The sequence below is a fragment of the Schistocerca piceifrons genome, chromosome 8 (assembly GCF_021461385.2).
Source record: "Schistocerca piceifrons isolate TAMUIC-IGC-003096 chromosome 8, iqSchPice1.1, whole genome shotgun sequence".
NCBI lineage: Eukaryota > Metazoa > Arthropoda > Insecta > Orthoptera > Acrididae > Schistocerca > Schistocerca piceifrons.
Genome location: NC_060145.1, coordinates 374550689 through 374566921, shown reverse-complemented (window position 1 = coordinate 374566921; position 16233 = coordinate 374550689). Strand labels below are relative to the sequence as shown.

Sequence of the window (16233 nt, the reverse complement as noted above, 5' to 3'; positions counted from 1 at the left end):
TGGCCATGTATGGAAGTGAAACATGGACGGTAAATAGTTTGGACAAGAAGAGAATAGAAGCTTTCGAAATATGGTGCTACAGAAGAATGCTGAAGATTTGAGGTGTAGATCACATAACTAATGAGGAGGTATTGAATAGAATTGGGGAGAAGAGGAGTTTGTAGCACAACTTGACAAGAAGAAGGGACCGGTTGGTAGGACATATTCTGAGGCATCAAGGGATCACAAATTTAGCTTTGGAGGGCAGCGTGGAGGGTAAAAATCGTAGAGGGAGACCAAGAGATGAATACACTTAGAAGGATGTAGCTTGCAGTAAGTACTGGGAGATGAAGAAGCTTGCACAGGATAGAGTAACATGGAGAGCTGCATGAAACCAGTCTCAGGACTGAAGACCACAATAACATTACACTGCCATCAATTCTTTAAATACCTACCGAATTTCATTTCATAATGTTACAGGGAATTCTGTACACTGAAGCTCTAAAGTGCATATTCAAATACAGAGATACGTAAACAAGCAGAATACGGCGCTGCGGTCAGCAACGCCTATACGAAACATGTATCTTGCTGGTGTTAGATGTGTTATTGCTGCTACAATGGCAGTCTATCGAGATTGAAGTGAGTTTGAACGTAGTGTTACTCGGTGGACGAGCGATGAGACACAGCAATTCCGAGATAGCGGTGAAGAGGGGGGGCGGGGGGGCGGTTGGTTTCCCGTACGGCCATTTCACGAGTGTACGATGAATATCAGAAATCCGGTAATACGCGGAAGACTATCCTGTAAGAATGGGACCAACGGCGACTAAGGAGAATCGTTCAACGTGACAGAAGTGCACCCTTTCAGCAAATTACTACAGATTGCAATGGTGTGCCATTAACAAGTGTCTGCGTGCGAACCATTCAACGAAACATCATCTATATGGGCTTTCGGAGCCAAAGGCCCACTCATGTACCCTTGACGACTGCACGACACACAAGTTTATGCCTCGCCTGGGCCCATCAACACCAAGACATTGCCTGGTTGGACGAGTCTTGTTTCAAATTGTATGGAGTGGATGGACGTCTACTAGTATGGAGACAACCTCATGAATCCATGGTTCCTGCATGTCAGCGGGGGACTGTTCAAGCTGGTAGAGGCTCTGCAATGGTGTGGAGCGTATCAGGCGGAGTGATATGCGACCCTTGATACTTCTAGATACGACTCTGACAGGTAGCACACACGTAAGCATCCTGTCTGATCACCTGCACCCAGTCATGTCCATTATGCATTACGACTGACTTGAGCAATTCCAGCAGGACAATGCGACGCCCCACACGTCCAGAATTCCTACAGAGTGTCTCCAGGAACACTGTTCTGAGTTTAAACACTTCCGCTGCCCACCAAACTCCCCAGACACGAACATTATTGAGCATATCTGGGATGCCTTGCAACGTGCTGTTCAGAAGAGATCTCCAGCCCCTCATGCTCTTACGGATTTATGGACAGCCCTGAAGGATTCATGGTGTCAGTTCTCTCCAGCACTACTCCAGACATTAGTCGAGTGCTGCGGCACTTAAGTTGCTCACGGTGGCTCTACACGATATTAGACAGGTGCTCCAGTTTCTTTGGTTCTTCAGTGTAAATAATGGTTAATATTTGGAGTCACAAAGTTGGGAATATGCTAACAAAAGCTTGCAGTAACTTCTCTGCCATAATATTAAGTGGAAAACACTTCCTATTGTTATTTCCGCCATGCACCGACATCAAGTAATATGCTGTACTATTATACGAAGAGAGTTAGATATTGACACAATTTTGTAATAAATGTGTTGCTGTAATGTAGGTTATACTATTTATTTATTAATAAATTGTGATGTTGAAATAATTGCTATTAATATTATTAATCATTGTTTTGCACAATATTATTTAGTATGTATATTTAAATTAATGTAGTTACAAATTCGTCTCGAATGTGTCATCAGTTCAAAAACTGTTTTAAATTTCAGTAACCTCTAATTTACATGGCCAGCCTATGATGGAGTGTGCCTTAACCAATTTTGCCTGTTGTTCTCTCTGTTCCAGCCACAACCAGAGAACACGCCACGAGACTAACAGCGTATCTCCCTCAGCGAAACGGAAGATTCTTTACGACAACAAAGCTGGAACACTAGCGAAAATAGTCAGAAAATTATTTTACACTAATGTAATAAATGTGAGTATTTAACGTTTAAAGTTTGTGTAATGTAACCTTATTCCAGTTTTAATCACGCTCCTTTAAAATTCTCCTGCAGAGTAAATTCCATAGTTGTGCATTAATAGGAATTGCTACACTTTCCAGATACACAAATATTACTCTGTTGTATGATTTAAGTAACATTACTGCGTAGTAATTGGGAATCTAGATAAGATGTGCAGTATCGTCCGGAAAAATAAGTTTAATACGACTCTCGATTGCCTTTAGTGTTCCACAGATGGTCTAAATGAAAGGAAGAATGGCTGGAGTTAAATGCCCTGTCGACGAGCTCGTTAGAGAAGGAGCACCACCAAGGTTTGAGTATTTATAGGGAGAGATATCTGCTGTGCTCTCTCTAAGCAACCACCTTGGCATAGGCCTAAAGTGACTTTGGAAAATCACGTAATTAGTGGCGTATTTGAAGGCTGCAGTCTTTTAAGATGACTTATGTACATTAAGGGGCTCCGGAAAGGCTCAGAATCATGAAAAGTTCAATTTTTACTTTTTTGCGTTTTCTGAATCTGCAGACTATTACCTTTTAATAGATATATAATTTATTCAATTCCGAAGACTATAACTATTTTTAAATTTTTTTTGAAATGTGTTCTACATGGGCATGACCCACTGTGGCGCTGTTCAACTGCTGTCAAATGGTGTTATTATTAACGTCCGTGTTCATCAGATACATTTTAGTGATGTGAGATAAAGTATGTGTTGTGGCTAACCTGTGATGGTTCAATATATATCGCTGGTGTGATTGTCGATTGTTTCATGTTTATTTACTCTGTCGTTATCTAGAAAATATTCGTAATTAATTCTGTTTCTTGAGTCTCTGTTTTGTTGAAGTATAATAATGAGTAAAAGTAAAGTTATTAGAAATCTTCTGAAGGCTTTTAAGAAAAGGAGAAATGTTGGAAAGCCAAAGGTATGTGTTATTACTGTAAACAATAAAGACGATAACCAAGTGAGTGAACCTAACCTCTCAAGTACACCTGCTCGTAGCAGTCAAAGTGGGAAAGAAAATACTTCACAGAAGAAGCTTGGTTCAATGAGTGAAAACTATGAATGTTTTATGGGCGAATCAAATGTGAATGAAATATTTGATATGTCGGTTCTCAAAGGAATTTTTTCAAACTGTGTAAGATGTATTCATTGTAGTGAAGTTGGTCTGGAACTCTCCATAATAAAGCACGTAGGACTTGCTAGTGAAATACAACTGAAATGTGGTAAGTGTTCATACATGACCACCTTTTGGAACAGTGTTGCAGTAACTGCAGTAACTAACATGGTACGAGCGATGCTTGCTTTAGACAAGGAACGCCTTCGGGCTGCAGACAGGGCTGTAAAGAGTCTAGAAATACAAGCAAGAGTAAACAGGAGGAGGAACAAGAGGAAGCTGGAGGAGGAGTTTGCAGAGGATGAAGATAATCCATACTATGGACCTGGAATGCACTAAAAAGTTAATCCAATCTTTGTCGCTCGATTCCCAAAACTTTTATTTTCTCATACTAATTACATGTTTTCTAAGGATCTTCCAAACATATTTGTTTCAAACTTTCAGTAAATGTTACACAGTACCTTCTGCATAATTTAACACAGCCTTTTTCCAAAAAACTGTATATTTTTGAATATATAAATAAAAAATTGCAAAAAAATGTTGTGAATTTTCATTACAATTGAAAAAAATCATCTTTAATAACTGAACTAAAATTTTGTAAAATCCCTGTGTTAAGTTGTAGCCCATATTCCAATAAATAATCTGTAAAAAGTTCAACTTCCTACCTCAAATACTTTGTGAGGAAAGAAGTAATTTATAAGCGTTATTTTAACATTGCAAGTATAGGGCGTTCCGGAGCCCCTTAAACATTATCAAAATTTCGTATAGTCCCTAACATGCTGTGAACTTCGAAGATGAAGCACCTGTAGCGAAATTTTAAAATGCCTGATTCTCCTATCTTGCGAAAGGCAGAACAGGTTTCTGGGCATATGATGATTTCTACCTCTAGGAGATTTGAACCTAAGTTCTCTCGAATGCGAGTGCAGTGTGAGACAACTTTTCTCGGTCACTGGTGAATGAAGGCATTGCCCACTCCTTTCGCTATTCTCAGCATCGCTCTGTCAGCTCGTGACTAATCTCCCTGGATTCTTCTCTATATCTTCTCCATTTCACTTCTGTGGGTGTCCTAACGCTGTCATCGTATATTGATATTTCCTTCGTGTTTCTATCTCTGTGTTTTGGGCTGGAATATGTGTCCTTTAGTACAGTTGTATTTCCTACGTCTTCATTTTTAATTCTGCCTCGAAAATATGGATTTATTAAGTTTGTTTCTGATTTTGTGTCTACATCCCGCGTTAATATCCAGAAATTTGTGCTATACTTGAGAATTAGTACGAAAACTGTTGATGAAATGGACTGGTACTTGGCAGTATTGAACATTCGTATACATTCCTTTCTTGATAAGTATGAAATACCACTGAAAGTAAATGATTCTAAACGCTGCAAATTGATACGTATAGGTAGGTTTATGTGGTCGAAACGTGGTGAGGCGATATGTAATTCAATACTAAAGGCAGTTTCGAGCTTATGGAGATGCTGTGTGGAGAAGGACTCACGTGAACCGTCCACAGGCTATGCAGTGCGTCGTATTGCATGGTGCAGTGCGCCTCCATATAGAGAGAAGCTAAATCGCACGTGAGATGTGACTCAACTTTAATTCGTCCCAATGGCCCAATATTGAAGATCATTTGTGCAATGCAGTTATATAAATTGATCATATACACGTCAAATGAGTATTGTCCGTAGTTTTAGAGGTATAGAAGTTTCATTAAAACACAAAATTTTCGGCAGTTAGAGATAAGTTACAGTTCGCATATCATTATAATGTCAATGCAGTGAATAGAAAGTGTACTTGAAAAACGCATCTGGAGTTTATGAGTAATTAAGCATATCTCACCATGTGAAGTAACGTTGGGCAGTGGTGAAGTGAGTCAAATGCTCTAAGTGAATTTAAAAATGTGGAAACGGCCTATGATCACATCAAAGAAGCTATATATTGAGGTCAGCCCAAAGAGTGAATAAAGATATCATTATCAAAAGTTCATTCGGCGTTTTCGAAAATATATTTTGGTAATTAATATAAATTTCTTATAAAGGTATAATTAGTTAAGTGAATTCTCTTAATTATATGAGAACAGCTACAGCCTCTGCTGGCCGTCAGCCAATGAGAGAGACGCAAGGTACCGCGATCAGGAGCCAGGAGGTGTACAGCTAGGGCTACACTCGGCAAGTCGCAAGGTGATACGCCAGTTCCTGCGGCTCTGTGTGCAGTGGCTCCCATGATCTTGTTAACCAAGAGACTACGGACATTTAACAGTGCAGTATTTATGACATCATATTTTCACGACATTTCGGGTTCTTTATTTTGATGAAGTGAAATAAGGCTTTTTCACCACAGTCTTAACTCCGCGTGACGTATTACGCAGCAGACGCTTATGAACCAAGTAAAAGGCAGCGTGGCATCTATGACGATCATTACTAGAAATTGAACATTGTGTGAAATGAACACTATTTATGAACTATGATGGAATTTAATGGTAAAATCTCGGTAGTTCGATGTAAGTAGTGATCACACAGCGAAATGTGTGTAAAGAAGTGAGGTGTGTAAAACCAAAATGTGGTGCATTTCAGCTATGCATGATGCATTCCACTACTGTCCAAATATCTCACCATTATAGATACAAGACTGGAAAAAATTCTACTAGGTTGAGAGCAATGTCACGATGTTGAGAAAAGAAGTCATGAAGTCAATTAAAACTGTTTTTCCAGTCTTTATTTGAGAACATTGCATGATGGGTTTCGGAGTTGGAGAATCCCTCACCTGACAGTATTTACACACTGAAGGGCCAAAGAAACTGGTGCACCTGCTTAATATCGTGTATGGCCAACTCGAGCACGCAGAAGTGCCGCAACGTGACGTGGTACGGACTCGAATAATATCTGAAGCAGTGCTAGAGGGAATTACCATGAATCCTGTAGGGCTGTTCATAAATCCGTAAGGGTACGTGGGGGTGGACATCTCTTCTGAACAGAACATTGCAAGGCATCCAAGATGTGCTCAATAATGTACGTGTCTGGGTAGTTTGGAGGCCAGCGGAAGTGTTTAAACTCAGAAGAGTGTTCCTGAAGCCACTCTGTAGCAATTCTGCACGTGTGGGGTGTCGCATTGTCCTGCTTGAATCGTCCAAGTCTGTCGGAATGCACAATGGACATGAATGGATGCAGGTTATCAGACAAGATGCTTACGCACGTGTTACCTGCCAGAGTCGTATCTATAAGTATCAGGGGTCCCATATTTCTCCAACTCCACATCCCCCCCTCCCTCCCCCCCCCCCCAAATTACAAAGCTTCCACCAGATTTAACAGTCCCCTGCTGACAAGGGAACCTCCCCATCGCACCCCCCTCAGATTTTGTTATAAGTTGGCACAGTGGATAGGTCTTGAAAAACTGAACACAGATCAATCGAGAAAACAGGAAGAAGTTGTATGGAACTATGAAAAAATAAGCAAAATATACAAACTGGGTAGTCCATGCGCAAGATAGGCAACATCAAGGATAGCGTGAGCTTAGGAGTGCCGTGGTCCCGTGGTTAGCGCGAGTAGCTGCGGAATGAGAGGTCGTTGGTTCAAGTCTTCCCTCGCGTGAAAAGATTACTTCCTTTATTTTCGCAAAGTTATGATCTGTCCGTTCGTTCATTGACGTCCCTGTTCACTGTTATAAGTTCAGTGTCTGTGTTTTGCAACCGCACCGCAAAACCGTGCGATTAGTAGACGAAAGGTCGTGCCTCTCCAATGGGAACCGAAAACATTTGATCGCAAGGTCATAGGTCAACCGATTCCTCCACAGTAAAACACGTCTGATATATTCTATACGACACTGGTGACGGCATGTGCGTCACATGAAAGGAATATGTTGTCGACCCACCTAAATTGTACACTTGGCGAATGGGTAAAATGATTCTTGTACCTTGTCCGATTTAGGTTTTCTTGTGGATGTGTTAATCACTCCCAAAAAAGTGATGAAAACATGAGTTTGTCACATAAACTGCAACAAATGAATGCAACACTTTCACAGTCGCACAGTTTTCCGTGTGCTCTGTCAAAACATATGTTTTTAACGTTTTCAAATTTTTCCGTGTGTAGACCGTCAAATCCTGCATATCTCCAAGCAAATCTGAACACGTCCTAGAATTTTGGAGAGCGAAGTTGATTATGTGTGAGTGCCTGAACTTTGATAATTGTCTGACAACAAAAAATTAAACTTCTCAGTCGAGGGAAGACTTGAACCAAGGACCTGTCACACCGCAGTTGCTCACGCTAACCACGGGACAACGGTGCTCCTGAGATCATACTTTCCTGGATGTCGCCTATCTTCCGCATGGACTACTCAGTTTGTATATTTTGCTTATTTTTTTCATAGTTCCACACAACTTCTTCCTGTTTTCTCGATTGATCTGTGTTCAGTTTTTCAAGGCCTTTCCACTGTGCCAACTTATAACTAAATCTGAGGGGGGTGCGATGGGGAGGTTCCCTTGTGAGATGCAGGGCCCATGGATTTATGACGTTGCCTCTATACCCGTATACGGGGAAATGCCCACTTCAGCGCTATCTCGGAGATGCTGTGTCCCATCGCTCGAGCGCCGGCTATAACACCATGTTCAAACTCACTTAAATCGTGATAGCCTTCCATTTTTGCAGCATTAACCTATCTAACAACTGTGCCAGACACTTGGCTTATATAGGCGTTGCCGACCGTAGCGCTGTATTCTGGCTGTTTACATATCTATGTATTTGAATACGCATGCTTATACCAGTTTCTTGTCGCTTCAGCTATGTTTGCTAGTTGAAGCATCTTACTGGAATCTGTTAGTAAAGTGACCACTCGTATCATGATCCTGGTGGTAGATATCACCATTAGCGCAGAAAACTGCTCTGCAGAACGCAATATACGCCCTGTTCCAGACAGAGAATCTGACATTTTAAAATTTTGCTACACGTGCTTCAGCTTCATAGTTCAAAGCATAGTAGAGACTATTGTGAAGTTTTGATAATGTTTAATGTACAGAAGTCATTTTAAAAGACTGAGGCCTTCACACACACCACTAATTCTTCACTGGGGGATGCATTGCGTGTCAGCAGACCACTAACAGACAACCGAGTATATTTCATTAACATTACCTGTCAACCAGTCCTCTACGACGTCAGCTTACTCATCTGGTACCCATACTGATCAGCTAAGGATCGGATTACCTACAAGACTCCAGGGTTTCACTTCTTTGCTCAAAGCAAATCGAGGCTTTGAAAATATGGAATCGCGTGAGAAAATATCGAAACTGTATTGAGGATGTGTAGTGGCTTCGCAACGAAGTTCTGCAGCGTGCCTGAACCGAGCATGGCCATATGTGGGCCATCCCATATCTTTGAAGTCTAGAAGAAAAACATTCGTGACCATCCATTTGCTTCAGATGAAGAGATGCGTGCTTTGGAACATTCATGTTTACGTAGGCAACCACAAACATTTTTCCACATTTTCTTCTCTCGCAGTGGGGTAAATGTGTTAACTGTTATGGTGATTACCTTTGAAATAATTAACAATTTACTTACATTTTTCCATACATCTCGTTTTCATTTGACTGTCACTTATAGCTAGTTAGTTAATTATTCATGTATTCCATAGACCATTTGAAGGTTTCTTTTATCGAAATGATGTGGAACGAGCCAGTTTACAAGATGTCTGTTCATGATTAGTGCTAACATAATTGAACAAATTATCATTTTATTCCTACGTATGCAGCTACATTTAAAAACATTCTTTTTTTTACTGGCTTCCAGTTTTTAAGTAGAAATTCGTCAATGGAATAGGAGTAGTTGTCCAGAGGAAATGATTTAAATTTTCTTTTGTTACCTGTCAGACTTTTCATGTTATTGGGCAAATGATGAAAAATTTATGTTGCTGTATATTGAACTCCTCTCTGAGCCGCTGATAGTTTTAACAATGGGTAATAAAGGTCATTTTTACCCCTAGTGTTGTAGGTATGTACGTCATTGCTCTTCTCAAATTGTGATGGATTATTAAGACGAATTTTACTAGCGAAAATATGTATTGTGATGTCACAGTTAAATTGCCTAGCTCCTTGAAGTACCTGCATGATGTCAGTGAGTGGACGTATTATTCTTACTGCACGGTTTTGTTCAATTAATACTTTCTTTCTATGTGATGAGTTACTCCAAAACATTGATACGTTTGTTTCCAAGATTAGTTTTTTTACCAGCTCAGTAACATGCTTTTTGCAGTTCAAGATTTCATAAATAAATACACTCAAAAATTTGGATCATTCTATCCTACTTACTGACTCCAGTTCTGTGCTAAATCAGTTGTTGGTAAGACCCTATTTGTTACACAGAACTGAATGTATTGTGCTTTTCTAAAATTTGAGGGAGCCTGTTTTCCAAGAACCATACACTAATTCGGTAATCCTTTGGTAAAATCAATTAATAACTGTTCTATTGCTTCCACTCTAATGCAGTTTATTATAACACTAATTCTGTCTGCAAAAAGAACCAATTTTGCTTGTTGAATATTACGTGGAAGGTCATTAACGTATATAAGTAATAGGAGTGGATCCAGTAGTGTGGGAACTTAGAGTACCTTACAAAATTTAATTCTGGTCTGCTTGTGTTTTTCAGATACTGAAGGACTGCACCATAAATGTATTAGATCTTATTATGTTAAAGACTTAAGTTTCCTTCTCTTTAGTATTGATATGACATCTAGATACTTGAGAAATGATACATTCTGAAGGATCTAACTAATAACATTTCTTTCCCTTTGAAATCTCTTACGATGGGTTAAGGTTTTATTCACACATGATTCGTCTAAAATAAACAATAACTTCAACTGTTTATGTTGACCACCATGCGTGATCGCCATGTCATCATTGGAGAGCAGCGTCTTCAGTTCAAAGTAATCACTGAAGAATTAGCACGTGTGGCATAGGAGATTGTGGAAGGCGTAAGTGGCTGTGGGTTATGGGGTTGTAAATACTTGTCTAGTTTTAAATCTTTTGGCAGTAACACAATCCTGGAAATCACAGAATATGAGCATAGGAAAAAACGTAAGAAAATGTTACTTGCACTCAAATGAATTCAGTACACACATGAACTTAATAACAAACATAAATCCCACAACTTCAAAATTCCAGGACTTAAAAATAAATTTAACTTTACAAGAACAGGAAAGCACACAGTAGATCAACAAGCCTACAACTAATTAGTTATACAAGTTAGAAGGGACAATAATACAATAGAGCTGTGAAAAAGTTCAGAGTATAATTCATAATTAAAATACAAATGAGGCACAAAACAAAACACCTAAGATTCATCAACTAAATGCAATATGACAAATTCAACAGCAGGAAAATAAAGCTCACTATGCTGGAATATAGACAAGAAAGAAAGGGCCAACAAAATTAGACACTAGGCTAACTGGTTACATACAAGATCACCCATTTAAACAGAAATTAACAGTAATATAAGAGCACACTACCAAGGTACAATTCACATAAATCTCCAATGAATGAAACGTATTTCAGCCACACTTAGGACAATAGTAAACCCGAAAATACCTAACCTTCCAATTGCTAGCACAAATTGAAGGTGAGTGACAAACTCAATGCAAACTACTGCATAACATACGTTATGCATGATGCACAATGCACTTCTTGTCACTGCCGCTAAAGGCCACATGCCACAGGTTGTACGCACTTGTGTAACGCCGGTACAGACTCCCCTGGAGCCAAGATGAAAGTCACCATCCTCCTGCTCAGAACAGGAGCACATGTTTAGGTATTGGTAACAAGTTCCGTTCGCTGCTGGCTCGGGCCCGTCTCCATCAGGGTGTCCCATTGCTGCCACGAGAACTTGCAGCTCTGACCCTGCTGCACACACCTGTCTCTATGTGTCCCTTGTTGTCTATCCTTCGTAGTTCTCCATATGCTCACTAATATCTCTGTCCAAAGCTTCACGCAGATAAAGCGTGGTGGCACTGTCAACATACACCTGTGCTTCAGGCGATCCCTAGGCGACCAGCGACGAGCAACTGGCAGGCAGGAATTCAGTGTCAGTAATACCTGACACACATACAATGAAGCAAGGAAGATCATGGGATACCTCCTAACACAGTGTTGGACCTCCTTTTGCCCAGTATAGTGCAGCACCTAGACGTGGTATGGACTCAACAAGTCGTCGGAAGTCCACTGCAGAAGTATTGAGCCTCGCTGCATCTATAGCCATGCATAATTGCGAAAAGTTGACGGTGCAGGATTTTGTACACAAACTGATCTGTCGATTATATCTGATAAATGTTTGATGGGACTCATGTCAGGCGATCTGGGTGTCCACGTCATTTCTCGAACTGTCGAGAATGATCTTCAAACCGTTGACATGGCACATGGTCATCCACGAAATTTCCATCAATGTTTGGGAACAGGAAGTCCATGAATGAATGCAAATGGTCACCAAGTAGCCGAATGTAACCATTTCCAGACAATGATTATTTCAGCTGGGCATTCCATGTAAATACAGCACACACCATTATGGAGCCACAACAAGCTACCACAGTGCCTTGTTGAAAGCGTGGGTCTATGGCTTGGTGGGATCTGAGCTACGGACGGACCCTACCAATAGCACTCACCAAAAGAAATTGGAACTCATCTGACCAAGCCACGGATTTCTAGGCACCTAGGGTACAACCGACAGTAGAGGAGCAACCTGCATGTCACCCCACTCTCTGTTGTTGCCAAATATATTCAAGATGCGGATCCAAGATGGCGGTGATAGATATGGCAACGTCGCAATGACGCCATAGCAAGAAGTTCAAATTTTGGCGGTAAGATAGGTCAATTGGGCTCCCTCCACCAACCTAACACCCTCACAATGTCCCCCCCCCCTTAACCTGCCGGCCGCGGTGGTCTCGCGGTTCTAGGCGTGCAGTCTGGAACCGCACGACTGCTACGGTTGCAGGTTCGAATCCTGCCTCGGACATGGATGTGTGTGATGTCCTTAGGTTAGTTAGGTTTAAGTAGTTCTAAGTTCTAGGGGACTGATGACCACAGCTGTTAAGTCCCATAGTGCTCAGAGCCATTTGAACCATTTCAACCCCCTTAACCAGAAAATTACAGGAAGTTCAAATTCCTACAGTACAATGCAACACACCATGGCTACCTCCACTAACCTAAGAAAATTGCAGGAAAATAGGTCACTTCGGCTACCTCCACTAACATAAGTCATCTGACCGCCACCTCTTCCTAGGAATTGGTGGGAAAAGGACTCAGCCTATGCTGGGCTGCTGGATAGGATGGACATAAGTCTTTATTTAAATAGACTTTATTTAAACAAGTTTGAGGAGTAGATGCATCCAGTGTGTCCACCATGAGGTCCAGAGTCCAAATGATGTAGTACACAGTACTGTCACTAGAGGGCACTGTCATCCCTCCCATGACATAATACATGATGGCGGTCTGGGGGAAAAATGGTGGGAAAAGGATTCACCCTGCACTAGGCTGCTGGAGAGAGGGAGAGGTGTACATTATTTATTTTTGGAATAATTTACTTAGGGACGGATTTCATATAGTTTGTTTATTACACTGATACAATACACTCACCCTGACATGCTTCGGGTCACAATATACCGCCTACAGACCTGTAAACTACTTGTAAATCAGCGAAATGATGCAGTACACTATTGTGCAGACACGCAAACAACTCGTAAATTGTCAAAATAATGCATGTATAACTCTCTGCAAACGAACTCACTAGTTCTAAACTGTCGAAATAATCCACTGAACAGCCAACAGAGCTGCAAACTACTCGTAAATCACCGAAATAATGCAGTTCACTGATGTGCAGAAACGCTCACTTGTTATAAACTGTCGAAACAATGCATACAATTTATTTAGGGACGGATTACATTTTTTATTACACTGATACAAAATACTCACCCTGGCGTGCTTGAGGTCGCAGTTAATAGTCTACAGACCTGCAATGCAGTGCTCAAACACTCATGGCACTTAATATTGTTAACCACTCCGTATCAGTGAACTGCTCCCCTACAGAATTCCAGGGCGTGCACGCTAGGTGGCGCACTCATGCTGGTGCCATACATGAGATGCCTCTGAGGCATGCACTCGTGTTTACGATTGCTGGTGCTATGCCTCTCTACCTGTGGATACCAATGTCACAGGTCATGCTATAGAAATCTGTTCCAATGCTTCCAAGAATAGCACAGGGTGCATTGTTCCTAGCGATCCTAACAAGACATATGAGGTGTGTCTAGCCATGCATGCATTTACCTCAGCAGTGTGGCTGACGCATTTCCCGAAAATGATATAGTGGCGACTCACTATCTAAAAGGTTCTCAATGTTATACTCACATCACGTCAGATCACGGGTAGAAATGACATAAGGAAATCTATAGAATTGCGAAAAATGACGGCAAATATGTTTAAATTGAGGGAAATACACTATAATGTGGGGAAATTGAGGAAGAACTTGCGTGTCTCCTGGTTGGCGCAGAACAATTCTTGTGCATGGGAGCAAGTATGCGACTGCAAGAGGAATCCAAGAAAATGTCGACATGAAGGTGAAGGGAACTAGGGAAACAGTCAATTTTTTTCTGTCGAGGCAGCATTCTACTGTATATCTATTGGGGTAACTGTGATACACACGAGTTGACTATTGTATTTGACGCTTTTCAAGAAAACAGACAACTATCTGCCACTGAACATACATGCTTCTGCATTAAAGGGTAACAGAGAGAGAGAGAGACGACATAGTGATCGATTGAGATGGAGCTGTAAAGAGGTAGGATTTAATGACAGACTGATGATGCATTCTAGAGAGGGAGATGTTGGTGCAGGTTATTTTTTCCGCTGTTCTGTCAGGATGCAATGGTCGTGTGATGTAGCTGCATTCGACTCGTGTACAACCATGTTTTCTGTATGTGACTTAGAGCACTGTTTACTCGCGATCGATAGCAGGAAACCTGTCATCAGAGGACTTCCATCTCATGTGTGATGAAACGTGATCCTCCAGTTTCGACACATTCCTATAAATGAATGAAGATTTATGCGATGTACTTCATTCCCCTGACGTATCTTGGGTTTAAAATCGAGACTTCAGTTTCATAACTAAGATGATTCTAGGTTAGCAATAGGTATCTGTGAGACACTGCAATACCCATGAATACATCTTCCTGACAGATATGCTGTTTACAGAGTTAGTGGCTGTATGACATGTAATTTCACATGTTGGACGCTGCTGCTATGTGTTTATCTGCTTCATTGTAAGATGTATTCTCCATTACTAACGACCATTTTATATAGCAATGAACTGGGCATAGTATAATTTCTGAACTGAGATCACATGTGAGCAGCAGACGCTGTACATCTCTGGAAAGCTACACTGCGCATGTATCACACGGAGATGCTGTTTTAAGGAAGTAGTTTTTCCATTTTACTGTTTGTTCCCATAGTTTATCGTAGAGAAACCTGCAATAAGGATGTATGTCATGCGCTGGAAATATATTTCTTAGAGTGAGATATTAACAGCACTGCATTCCACATGACTGATAGGTTGGAAACTGATCTAACATTATAACTTGTTTTACGTGCAGAACCGTATAGCCTTAGGAATGCATGTGTTTTCGTTCTCAATTACCAATACCCTCCTGGCTGATTCCAGACACTAGAACAGTATTTTAAAATTGAAAGCATAGTTGATTTACTTAAAATGCCTCGATCACCGTCCGTCTGGAGCTCCATCATCCATGAAAACTACCCGTTTCTCTTTGTTCATAATCGCCTACCATTAAAACGCTATCAATTTACACAGATAAGGGGTGCTAACCTTCTCTATATGGGCGCATCTGGAGAAATCTTGTGTACATGGATGGGTAAGGACTCAGCAAGGTCCATTCATTCACGAGAGGCGGAATGTAGCAGTCTACTTCTGGTCAGCTGCAGATTAAATCGGTAACGGTACTGCGGGGTAAGTTGATCAAAGACAGTGCGAGGGGGTCTTTCAGTCTCTGATTTTATCCTAAGACTGCGAGAATGCTCTGTAACTCCGCATAGAGATAGATCGTCAATTATACACTATGCTAGAGATGCTAGAAATATGTAGAGTGATGTCTGGTATACTTTGTTGTTGTATATGTTTGGGAATTAACAGTAAATGGACATACTGCATAGTCATCAATCTACATTCGCAATGACACTCACAAAGAAGAGAATGGACGGTTTAGCAGTGATACTGACATTGGGAAACATGCTGTCGCATCATTTGTCGGTATTGGAATTACTGTAAAGCTGCTGAATTTGTTTTCACTATCAACTGTGATGCTTATTATTACAGTACAGCGACGATTTCTTTTCCATACCATCCATCCACTGGTATGCTGTTGGTCACCTCATAATGATTGACTGACATCTTTTGTTTGAAATGGAGAAAGAGTTTTGGTAGAGGGGCAACACCTTCTGGCGATGGCTAGCACCGAAACAACGATAGCGTCCATGACTGCAATATGAGGAATCAGTCGAAACAGACTGCAAAGTCATCAGCTATTCCATCACTGTAACATATGAGTTTAAATGTAGAGGTCGTCAATCACCTTCGGACTACAGTTTCTAAACGCTCCACAATGCTGCCAAACTCTTCCTTATGTTGTAACTTTCTTCTATTTAAAATCATAGGGTGTGTGTGGTGTGTTATGGTAGCAGCAGTAACAACATGATTTACACCATGCGACGTCTAGTTTTCTGTGAGAGGCAGTGGATCAAAGTGTGTTAATGTCAGTTTAGAACGTGTCACAGGCCTTGAAATCGTGGTGGAAAAAACAAAATGTATGGCAGTGTACAAAGTGTGTTACAGTAGAAGAAAAACAATGTTTCAAACAATAACACAGGG

At 40.8% G+C, this 16233-nt stretch overlaps 1 protein-coding gene across 1 annotated transcript in view; it reads left to right on the top strand.

Moving 5' to 3' along the window:
- Positions 1-16233, top strand: part of LOC124711716 — an 88704-nt gene that overhangs the window by 34245 nt on the left and 38226 nt on the right. The window contains exon 2 of the mRNA XM_047241927.1: positions 2063-2192. Coding sequence (XP_047097883.1) covers positions 2063-2092 — 30 coding nt within the window. The 3' untranslated portion in view covers positions 2093-2192. The remainder of the gene's footprint in view (positions 1-2062; positions 2193-16233) is intronic.